This window comes from Rattus rattus, chromosome 15 (assembly GCF_011064425.1).
Source record: "Rattus rattus isolate New Zealand chromosome 15, Rrattus_CSIRO_v1, whole genome shotgun sequence".
Lineage (NCBI taxonomy): Eukaryota > Metazoa > Chordata > Mammalia > Rodentia > Muridae > Rattus > Rattus rattus.
Genome location: NC_046168.1, coordinates 66055985 through 66067990, shown reverse-complemented (window position 1 = coordinate 66067990; position 12006 = coordinate 66055985). Strand labels below are relative to the sequence as shown.

General features: G+C 47.6%; 1 protein-coding gene across 1 annotated transcript in view; it reads left to right on the top strand.

Annotated features, from left to right (window-relative positions):
• The window catches only part of Nedd4l (NEDD4 like E3 ubiquitin protein ligase), a 323775-nt gene extending 312886 nt beyond the window's left edge, over window positions 1–10889 (top strand). The window contains exons 25-31 of the mRNA XM_032885399.1: window positions 507–580; window positions 2940–3000; window positions 4641–4700; window positions 4965–5072; window positions 5990–6086; window positions 6580–6652; window positions 9550–10889. Coding sequence (XP_032741290.1) covers window positions 507–580; window positions 2940–3000; window positions 4641–4700; window positions 4965–5072; window positions 5990–6086; window positions 6580–6652; window positions 9550–9652 — 576 coding nt within the window. The 3' untranslated portion in view covers window positions 9653–10889. The remainder of the gene's footprint in view (window positions 1–506; window positions 581–2939; window positions 3001–4640; window positions 4701–4964; window positions 5073–5989; window positions 6087–6579; window positions 6653–9549) is intronic.
• The last annotated feature ends 1117 nt before the right edge of the window (window positions 10890–12006 follow it).

Sequence of the window (12006 nt, the reverse complement as noted above, 5' to 3'; positions counted from 1 at the left end):
GTTGGTTTTTATGGATTTTTTTGTTTGGTTTGGTTTCTTTGTTTGTTTGTTTTGTCAAGATAGGGTTTCCTCTGTGTACTCCTGGCTGTCCTGGAGCTCCCTCTGTAGACCAAGCCATCCTCAAACTCAGAAATCATCCTGCCTCTGCCTCCCAAGTGCTGGGATAACAAGCGTGAGCCACCACGGCCCAGCTCATAAGTGCTTTATTTTCTTTTTAATAAATGAATACTACATGAAATCGTCGCTCTTCTTAAATGTTGCTAATGATGAAGAATAATGAAAACTCACAAATAACCATAAAATGTTTTGCCTCTAATGGTAACATCTTCAAATGCGTAGGATCTTGGAACAGTTAAAAGGCTTCATTAGATACCTTCCTGTACACAGAGCCCATTGCTGGGAAATATTTTTGAATGGACTACACTTCTCTTTTACAGTAAGACATTAATTGATAATAATTCAAAGAGCTGCGTGTTGTTGACTATTGTGTTTTCCTCTAATCACAGACTTACCAAGTGGACCTGAAGCCCAATGGGTCAGAAATCATGGTAACCAATGAGAACAAGCGAGAATATATTGAGTACGTATGCACGTATTTATCACATTTTCCATTCATGCGTGTGTGTATGCATGTGTATGTGTGTGCTGTATATGTGCCTCTGTGTTTGCAGGTGTGTGTGCATGGGGAGGGGACAGAGGTTGGTGTTCTGTCTTCCTCAGTTACTGTTCATCCTATTTCTATTTTCGGAAACAGCCTCTCGCTGAACCCAGAGCTCATCAATTCAGCCAGGCAGCCTGGTGGCCCATGTGCTCTATGAACGTGCTCTCTCCACCTCCATGTGGAAGGAGCGCACCCCCACGCCTGGCTTTTTTGTTTTTGACACAGGTGTTGAGGACCAGAAGTCAGGTCCTTACATTCACACAGCAAGCACTTAAATAGCTGAGCCATCTCGGTAATCCCTTCCCAGTGCTGCTTGTGCATACTGAGGATGTGAACTTACTGTCATTGTTTGTTTGTTTGTTTGTTTGTTTGTTTGTTTGTTTTGGAGACAGAATCTCTCTATTCTGTAGCTCTGACTATCCTGGAACTGACTTTGTATATCAGGCTGGCCTCAAATCCACAGAGATCTGCCTGCTGTGATTAATGGTGTGCACCACCACACCTGACTTCTCAGTTTAAACAAAAGAAATGTCTCGTTTGCTTGGCCTACTAGGCCATTGAATGAGGGAAGGAAATTCACCTTCTCTCATGGCTTCTGTGAACCACAGCAGCAAGAAGGAAGGGTACATTATAACATGTCAGATCCTCTTCAAGGACGGATAGCTTGTCTGAAATTCAGAATTCCAGCCGTGGAAATCTCAGATACTAATGAGGCAGAGTTGGGATTGTGTGTGTGTGTGTGTGTGTGTGTGTGTGTGTGTGTGTGTGTGTCTGTCTGTCTGTCTGTCTGTCTGTCTCTGTGTGTCTCTGTGTGTGTCTCTGTGTGTGTCTCTGTGTGTGTGTCTGTCTGTCTGTCTCTCTGTGTGTCTGTGTGTGTGTGTGTGTGTGTGTGTGTGTGTGTCTGTGTCTGTGTGTGTGTGTCTGTGGCGTGTGTGTGTGTGTGTGTATTCTGTCCCCTGATTTGTTTCTATACTGGAAGCTAAGGAAAATATTGTAAACGTGGTAAGTTGTTCCGGTAGTTGCTGTCTCTCAGCCTCATGTTGTGAGACAAATCGTTGCATCCTTCCTGAAGTTCCTGAGAAAACCTAGGCATTTATAGCAGGCAGAGAGAGCTCTGATTGAGTCTATTATGTCTTCCTCCTTGATGTAACAGCATGACTCAAGCACAATTTTGGGCTCTTCCAAGATGTGCTCTGGTCTACACATGAACCAAAGTGAAGGAAACACAGCTATGTTTGGTTCAGGGGCCGTGGTTTCTGTACTCCGGCTGGTTCCACCCAGAATGGCTAAGGCCTAAGGATATTGACCTATGTCATGTGGGCCAGGCAGGGTCTCAGCAAGGTAGGATTTAAATCTCCCACTGCTTCCGGGCCCTACAGTGTCCTGGTACTGGAAGAAGGAAGCCGGGTGGTGGACTGGAGCCTAGCCCTGTGGTACAGACGCAGCTGAGCACTGTGCTGCAGGCTGCTCCTTTCCGGCTGTCACCATGTCTCCCCTTGAGGACAGAACGTGCATTGCTCACAGTCTCAGGGACAGTTTCAGGGACTTCCAGGTCCTACCATTCATCTCTAAACTGTAGTGTTACAAGTACTGCTGTGGGCCAGACATGGTGGCACACACGTTTAACCTCAGTACTGGGGAGGCAGACCCTCTCTCAAGTGTTTTATCTTAACTATTAGTGTGTATAATACATGGCATGATAATATACTCTTAACAACATGTTCATGCCGTTCACGTGCATGAAAAATGGGTAGATACGAGTGACTTTTTTTATTAAGAGACCTTTACATTTTTTTATGTGTATGGGTGCCTGAATACTTGTCCGCGCACCACAGTGTGTGGCTGGGGTCCTTGGACACAAGAAGAACATCAGATCCCATGAGACTAGAGTTACGGACAATTGTGAGCTACCATGTGGGTGCTGGAAATCAAATCCAGGTCTTCCCCCGGAAGAGCAGCCAGTGCTCTTAACCAATGTGTCTCCAGCCCACCCTCCCCCCTTTCTTCACATCTGTGGAGCACTTTTATCTCCTGAGGTCTGAGTAGGCGGGGAGACTGGCTATGCTCTTGGCAACCTCAGAGTGTGGGTTTCTCGTGATGTTGCGGTGGCCCTTAGAGGAACGCAGATCTCCACAGGGGGTGTGCCAAAGCCAGCTGCTCCCCACCTCACCCTGCTGTCCTCAGGGTTCTCTGTTCATCCACCCAAGGAGCAGCAGGCCTGGGTATAAAGAACCGTGGGTGACAGAGGTGACTAAGTCTGCGCCTTTTTCTCTCACAGCTTGGTCATCCAGTGGAGATTTGTGAATAGGGTCCAGAAGCAAATGAATGCCTTCTTGGAGGTAAGCACTGCTAATGGGGTCAGGGTGGGGACAGAGCCAGCATGAGCTGCTCACCCTGATGGCCATCTCCCAAGGTGGGAATGTTCCATGACACGCTACCTTCTTTCGAAAGTGTTCTCTTGCTTTGCTTTTCTCCATTTTTAATTTGTTTTACCAGCACTGTTGCCTGCCTGCCTGCCTGCTTGTGACAAAGTTCATGTGGCACCCACTGCCCTGGCCCTGATGATAATCCTGGCTCAGCCTCCTGGGAGCTAGGGTTATACCGACTGGCTTCCACCTGTATTTGTTTGTTTTAAATTTATTTATTTATTTATGTGCGTGCACACACAAACGTGCAAATGCACGTGAGGGCCATAGGATAACTCTACAGAATTGGTTGTCTCAGTCCACTCTGTGGGCCCCAGCTCAGCCTTGATGACCAGCACATTTAGAGGCTGAGCTTTCTCACCACCAGGCCTTTCCACACATGCTCTAGAACCATTACCCTGAAGTTCCAGGAGTATCCAGAGGTACGAGAAGCACTTGTGGTGCCTGCTACCGTGCCTCAAAAATCCTGCTCTCTCTCACTCAGACTACCCAACCCAGGCATGCTGACCTTCCCTATGGAGCCCTCCCCTCTGTGACTCTAAACTTCCCTCAGATTCTCCCCTTTTCATTCTCTGGACTTTTATGTTCTATCCAGACACCGGCTTTCTCCCTGTGATAGAATGAAGCCATCACTTCCCCCATGCATAGTCTACCACAGGAGACACTGCCCCGGCCCCTCAGGTGCTGGGGGCCTTTATCGTAAAAGGTGTTTCATGTTGGTAAAAGTGAAATCCCTTTTTAGTAATGATATTAGTTGTTTAAAAGCAGCCAGAGCGGCCAGTGAGATGGCTCACCAAGTAGAGGTGCAAAGCTTGACCCTCTGAGGTCAAGCCCCCAGCGCCACTGGTAGAGAGAGAGAACCAACTCTTGCAGGTGGTCCTCTGCCTCTACACATATGTGTACACACATCATACGTACATACATACATACATACATACATACATACATACATACATACATACAGGAAAAACCCAGACGCCCTGACAGTCATTTCCAGGAACCTCTTATCAAACAGCTCTCTTAAACTCAGTGGCCTGTACCTCGTGCAGACAGCCCTGCCCTGAGCAGGCCGTGCACAGACATCAGGGCCTAAGGATGTAAGCTGTGGGGGTGAACTTGGCTTTGGCACCTTTTGCGCTGAATTAAAGGAAGAAGTCCAAGGTAGCAGATTCCAGCCCCGCCCAGCTTTTGGGAACCACAGCGTCGAGAGTCTTCCTGGGTCACCCCTAAGTAATGACAGCCCAGGGGCCAGAGCCTGACTCGCTGCTTTCCTATCAGTTCTCCGCCAGCACGCACAGTCCCCTTTCTCCTCCGCCCATGCCTCCAGCATGCTATTTTTACATGTGCCTCTCACACATCTGCGGTCTATGCACGGACACACTGACTCACAAAAGTGTGTCATAAATGGCTTTTGCAATCCGCCTGCCTACAGCATCCCTGGTATCACAGGAAAGAGCGAGATTTAGCTGGCTAACCGCAACCTTATTTTATCCCAGAAATTGTTCTTTTTTGAAGAAAAAGGTGTTTAAGATGTTTTTATCTTTTCCTTTCAGGGATTTACAGAACTTCTTCCAATCGACTTGATTAAAATTTTCGATGAAAATGAACTGGAGGTTTGTGTTATCAATACGTTTTACATAAAGTACAGCGTCTCCTTACTTCGTAAGCGACACTTTTGTATTCTCTGACACATGGCATATTGGATGCACAGAGATGGGGTCTAGCGTGTGCTCTGTTGTCGGGCCTGTCTCTGATCTGGGGGGGCTAGCAATAGTAAGTAGCCAAGGAGATGTGTGGCCTGTGACAGGGTGGTGTGAAGGGAGAGCTCTCAACCTGCGTGTCCCACCCGGTTTACATCTGATCAATTTCCTTCCCAGTTGCTGATGTGCGGCCTTGGTGATGTGGACGTGAATGATTGGAGACAGCACTCCATTTACAAGAACGGCTACTGCCCCAACCACCCTGTCATCCAGTGGTTCTGGAAGGTAAAGCCAGCTCTCTAGGCCCAGCCTCTGCTTCAGGCTCTTCCTCCCAGTCAGGGCAGAAGTCCTAAGCTCCCGCTGGGGAGCTCAGAGCGGAATCGTCCTCCTGCATGGGGATGCTTTTGAGCTGGCTCATCCCTGTGAAGAAATCATTTTCTCAGCTTTTTTTCTCCAATAGCCATCTTGATTTTTATATCTTACAACCAAAGATGCACATTAAATTTGATGTATGACCATCTCAGGGCCAATGTTCCTATTCTGTTGGGCTCAGGAAAGCTTTGGCCAAGACAGTAAACCAAACATTTAAAAAAAAACAACCCAAAAAACAGCTAATTCCTCTCCCACAAAAAATTTACTTTAATTAATAGTTTACATATTACATGCGCAAAAAGGAAATCAGCCCTGCATGGTAACATACGCCCTTTTCTTTTTTATAGACAGGGTCTCACTATATAGCCTAGGCTAGCCTCAAAATAGAGATTCAGCTGCCTCTGCCTCCTAACTGTTGGGAATAAAGGTATATGTCATTGGTTCACAGGCCCATTTTTGACTCTGGTTTCCTTCTATTTGTAAAATGGCGTTAGGGAATTTTCTGTGGCTCTGTGTCATCACCTGGCTTCCCCTTGTTTAGATAAGTCTGGAACACTGCCTGGTTAGAACTGGCTTCAGGGAGACCCCAGATCTCAAACCCAGAAACCTGAGCTTGAGCCTATCGAAGGGTTTTCTTTTTATATTATTTATTTTGGCCTGCTGGCAAAAGGAAAAAGGGACCCAGCAATTCTAAGATTAGAGAGGCTGGGGTTCATAGCAACTGTTAAAAGGGGGGAGGCAGAGTCATGGTAAAGGCGGTTCTGTGGCGCTGTTACAATGTGTGGTGAGGTGTGTGCGTCACGGTGACAGTGACCTTCTGCCTCTGACAGGCCGTGCTGCTGATGGATGCTGAGAAGCGGATCCGGTTACTACAGTTTGTCACAGGCACCTCCAGAGTACCCATGAATGGATTTGCCGAACTTTATGGTGAGTATGGCGTGCCCCAGAGTCTCCTGTCCTCCTGTGAGGACCTAGGCAAGCAACATCCAGCCATCTTGGTCCCATTCCAGACCAGATGTACCTGTGTTAGCTCCACGGGGACCCACGGAGTTGTAGAACAGAGGGCTTCAGCCAGCAAGGACTGAGGCCGTGTTCGCTTTTTTGTACAGAGACCTCCTCTCGTCTTCCCTCCCCTTCTCCCATAGTTCAGGTTTTTTGGTTCCGCTTATAAAAGCAGATGTTTTCAGAATCACCCTTACGGTTGGAAGCGCCCACCTCCAGCCTGCAGGGCTCTTTCCGTTCTGTGAGTCAAAGCTCACATTGTGTTACTTTCCCCTGAGGTAGAGACCAGGGATTTCCCACAGGACTCACCCGGGCAGACCGCACTCTTGAGAACCCTTCCCCTTTTCCTAAGTCCCACCACAACTTTGTCCCACTGCTTCAAGCCTGTTGATGCACCTTCTTCCCTTTTTTTGCCCAGGTTCCAATGGTCCTCAGCTGTTTACAATAGAGCAATGGGGTAGTCCTGAAAAACTGCCCAGAGCTCATACATGGTAAGTAACAAAATCCTTGTGAGGGCTGGAGGGATGGCTCGATGGCGAAGAGCACTCGATGCTCTTTGCAGAGGACTAGGGTTTGACTCACAGCCCCTACATGATGGCTCATAGCCATGTGGAACTCCAGGTCCAGGAGATGTGACTTCCACAGGGCACCAGGTACACATGTGACACACATACATGTAAGCAGAGCACGCATACACATAAAAATGAATCTGAGGCTGGCATGATCTCAGGTGCCAGCTGGGTGAAGCTGTCGTGGGAGCATAGAACGCTGAGTTCTGCCCACCAATAGCTTCCAGTGCAGAAGAACAACTGTGTAAGGTGACCTCTTACCAGGAAGGGTAGCCAAGTGTAAGCCGTGATTGGGATGGGCCCAGTGTCCTTGCAGGTTGAAGGGTTTAAGTCTCTGTGCTCCCAGGCTCCCCCTAAACCGTCTTCCCGTCTGTTTTAGAGCGGAGACTTCCTTGCTCACCGTCTCTGAGTACAACAGTCCCCTGCCTCTCATACATTTGGGTTTTGTTACTCCCATTTTTAACTGGTTATTTCAAAATAAGGATAAGAGACAGTGATGGTTCTCCAGGTGAAGGCTCTCGCCATCGAGCCTGACAACCTCAGTTAGCTCACTGGGACCCACATGGTGGAAAGAGAGAACCAACTCCTGCCAACTGTCTTCCCCACCTCCAGATGTGTGCTGTGAGGGGTTGGGGATTTGGCTCAGTGGTAGAGCACTTGCCTAGCAAGCGCAAGGCCCTGGGTTCGATCCCCAGCTCCGGAAAAAAAAAAAAAAACAGATGTGTGCTGTGATGTACACACATGCGTACAATAAACAAATGGTTTTTTGTTTTTTTAAATAAAACTAAGAACAAAATTCCCCATAGCGGCATCAATTCAAATGGTCTGAGTGACCTGGGGGCTGTGGCACCATCAGCTCTCTCTGGCTAGAGAAGGAGGAGGAAGCCCCAGGAACCGGCTTGAGAAGGGTCACATGACACCCAGGACAGGGACAGACACAGCCTAGTAGATTTTATAGCAGCATTCAGCAAGCTCCTTCTGGTCCGTGTTTCTGCATAGGTTTTTGCTTCCCTCTTGGTGCGGCCTGCCTTTCTCAGCACAGTGAGGTTTAAAAGCCCATGCTGAGCTGACACGAGCACCCTTTCTCCTCCTCGATGCCTGCACAATCCTTCGAAAACGGTCAGTGGGGGAGCAGGCTGCTGTGGGTGCCCTTACCTCTCCAGAAGGACCATCTGTCACTGTGCGGAACGGCCAAGCCACCGCCTGTGTGGTCCTTACCGACAGGCATGCTATTTCAGAAATTGGCCATTCAGAGCGGGCGCTGTCTACAGTTCTCAGCCTTTATTCTGGGGAAGGAAGTCTGCAGAGTCCAGACAGCTTCCTTCCAGGGCTAACTGGCCGCCCTTTTAAATGCTCTTGAGCTGGGTAAGAGAGAGCTACTCAACAGAGCCGAGTCGCCTTACTTGGCATCTTTTGGGCACTCGGCTCCCAGCCCCTTCTGAATATATTCTGATCCAGCCCTTCCGTACCCCTGGGAACAGTCTCTCCTCTTTTTCACTTGAGCGGACAGAGTCAGAGAACTGAGATGACATGCCCAAAATCACAGATCGAAAGGGCAGAATTTGAACTTGCCCCGTAAACAAGCAGCCTTGATTTCTTGCAGAGGCTATCCCTGTATTCAAAGACCTCACCCTTGAGGGGTGAGCTAGATCCTCCCTGCCCCAGCTGAAGCCCTGTTGCTATGGAGCTTTTAAAGAATGCAGCTCTCTCCTCTCCTCTCCCCTCCCCCCTCCCTCTCCCTCCCTCCTCCCCTCTCCCTCCTCCCTCTCCTCCTCTCTCTGAACCTCACTGGGAGGCAACTGGATAGCAGATGTGGTTCAGTTTTCTGGAACCCAGGGCAGCCTGGGCTCTGTTCTAGGGTCTGCAACCCTCCTAGGAATGGGGCCCATGGCAACCTGGCTTTACCTTCTTGCTTAAGGATGTGCATGTATGCATGATTGGGGGTAATATATACATATATAACCTTACCTGCTAAACACCTACAGCAGTTGGTTCAGGCATGGATAGTGTGAGTAGTAGTCTGTCCATCCTTCATTCCTGAGATGGGCATGCCTCGTGCTCCGTGCATTTTCTTTTCTTTTAAAACGAGGGGTTTTTGGGTTTTTTGGTTTGTTTTTTGTTGTTGTTGTTATTTTTTTTTTTTTGTTATAACACTCTGTGTGTGTGTGTGTGTGTGTCTGTGTGTGCGTGTGTGTATGTGTGTGTGTGTGCATGTGTGTGTGAGTGTGTTTGTGTCTGTGTGTGTGTGTGTGTGTGTGTGTGTATGTCTGTGTGTGTGTGTGTGTGTGTGTGTGTGTGTGTGTGTGTGTGTGTGTGTGTGTGTGTGTGTGTGTGTGTGTGTGTGTGTGACCACCAGTGTGGTCAGAGGGCAACTGCAGCCAGCTCTCTCCTTCCACCCTCGTGTGGCTTCTGGTCATTGAACTAAGCCTCCGGCTTGCCTGCAAGCACCTGGACTGCAGGGCCACCTCACCAGCCCACATTTTTGGTCCGTATATGTTGGTGCTTGTCTTGTCTTTGACTCTCCCTGTCAGCAGCAGAGTCCTGGACAGTTGGAAGATTCCTTCCTTTCCCTGTTGATTGTGTGGTGTCAGCAGTTTCATAGCTCGAAGGTGGCTTTGGATGATAAAAGCACGACTGTCTTTTTAATTCCCTCACTCAAACAGCCAATGCCTATTAGCTAAAACTGGGATACACACACACACACACACACACACATATACATACACACGTATACATACATATGTATATATATGGTTCTATGTGCTGCTAGGGCCAGGAGAATGGCGGCCGCTCACCTCTACTTTCCATCCCTTTGGCAGCTTTAACCGCCTTGATTTACCTCCGTATGAAACCTTTGAAGATCTACGGGAGAAGCTTCTCATGGCCGTGGAGAATGCTCAAGGCTTCGAAGGTGTGGATTAAGGAAGGCCTCGGCGTGGGGCACCGCCCTTCCAGCAAGGTCCGAGTGCACTTTTGCATTTGCCTAGCAGACTTTTGCAGAGCCTGAGGCAGAAGCAGTTGCCTGGCCTGGCTCTGGAGCCCAGCTTGTCTGGGCCCTGCCCGAGTTCCGCCAGGGAACCCAGCCCCCGCTCAAGTGCCGCCCCCTCACCGCCGATAACTCAACTGGTTGATGTGTACACTGATTACAGGAGGACTTGTTCTATTTATGTTGTGCCTCTGCAGGCAAAGCCCTTAATAAATATTTTGCATACTTTCTAATGACAGTGAATGGAATTAATCACGCTCCAGGTATAGTATTACAACTCATGTTTACTTTTTAAAAATGATTTAGACTGATTTTCAGATTTTATTTCATTACAATTAAAGATGTCTCATGTACTTGGAAAAGTGAGCATATTTTTTTTGTATTTGAATTTCATATCAAGCTTAATGTTGGTGACTTTTTTTTTTTTGAAGTACTTTGACACTCCTAGCCTCTACTTTGTTAGAATTGGAAGACTAATTTTTCTCCAAAAGCCTTCTACAGACAAATACTTTGAAAGAACTTCAACTATAACATTGAGCATAATATTTTTTCCATACTCAGATTGAAAATAAACTGGATATTACTTTTTTTTTTTTTTGTACAAATTTAGAGACTAGGTCCAGGCTGGAAGAATTGTAACATAGCATGATATCTTTGTGTTAACTTGAGAGGAATGACCCCACTGTCCCTTAGGAGTTCTGACGTGTGCCATCATGCATTTAAAGACAGGACTGGACTGTCATCTTGCATCAGAAACCATTACAGTTTCCTGTCGCTGTACAACCTCCTCTGAACTCTCTTTTCTCTTTGGTGTTCATAGAGACATTTCCAATGGCATTGCTCCATTCAAAACCAAGGAAACCAGAATCACTGATCTTCTGTCTCTGTGATTGCTAAACAATAATCAAATAACCCTTCTTTGCTGTATCCGCGTCCCTTCTGACGGCACTTTACGGAGGTCACATCCGGTTTTATTTTCATTTTGTTCTCACGGATATCACGAGTGGCGATTGTTCCTTCCTCCCTGCACACATCTGTCCGGTGCAGATCTATCAGTCGTGAACTTGGCCGCGAGTATACACATGAGCCCAGATGTGACGCCCAGCCTCTGCACCGATCTTCTCCGACTGTTCTGTAATTTCTACTCAACAACAAGGTTTTACCTACTGTACACTTAACCGAGTTGTGTGACCTATGACCTACTCTGCATGCTCCGATACCGTGTACCGCCCCCGGGTCATGTCTATGGTGTGCTAGTTTTAAAGGTGACCTGGAAAGCCCAGTGGGAACCGCTGAGCCCAAGCCGTCTGGCTGGCAGCGGTGGAAGCCAGAGAGGGTGTCTGAAGTTTTCTAAGTCTCTTTCTGTTGTGTTCTGAGAAGATGCCTGAGGCAGCGTGGGAGTTCCGAGACCCCTGCTGTCCCTTTAACTTGTGTCGTCCTAGACCCTGTCCTAGCAGTAAGGCGGACACGGGGTATTTCTGATCTCTTGCCAAGTTGTGAATAAGACGAAAAGACTGTGATCCCTGTCACATAAGAAGGATCTTTGGTATAAGAAATCGCTCGTGTTTACACAGCTGTGGATGCCGTGAAGGAGCCATGGACATTCTTGGTGGGTGAGCCCTAGACGGTGGAATCCTACCAAGCTGGCCATCGGCTTCGATCCACATGCTATCGAGTAATTACAGAGGCAATTAACACTCACTGTTCCTGCCTCCGCTGGGATAATTTCCTTCTGTAGTAAACAGATATTGGGCAGAGGGGGGTGGGGGAGATACTTTTTTTAAAAAAAAAATAGCCTTCCAGGTCCAGAACCATCTCTGTTATAGAGGGTGCCAAAGCCTGAGCTAAACTGTATTTTAACTGGAGAAGAAACCGAAATCTATTCTAAGAGCTGGGGTTCTATACTCCCGTAGGCCCTATACCGAGCAACACGATTCACTAAATGCAAAGTAGTCGGGTATTAGGAAATGTAAGAGGAGCCAGCAAGATGGCTCAGTGAGTTGAGGTCACCAATCCTGACATCCTGAGTTCAATCCCCGGAACCCACCTGACAGGAGAGAACTGACTTCTACAAGTTGTCCTCTGATATAACAATTTTACTAAAAAAAATATAATAATAATTAAAAATATGAAAAGAGGACTTCATTCTGATCATTTCTAAGTCAAGAGCAGTGAAGACCTATTAAAATAACACTCCAGGGAATACGTGAAAGGCAAGCCATTGTGAACGACACTTCAGTTCATTGGCCCACGATAATTCCAGGGTTTAACAGTGGTTACTATTACTGGA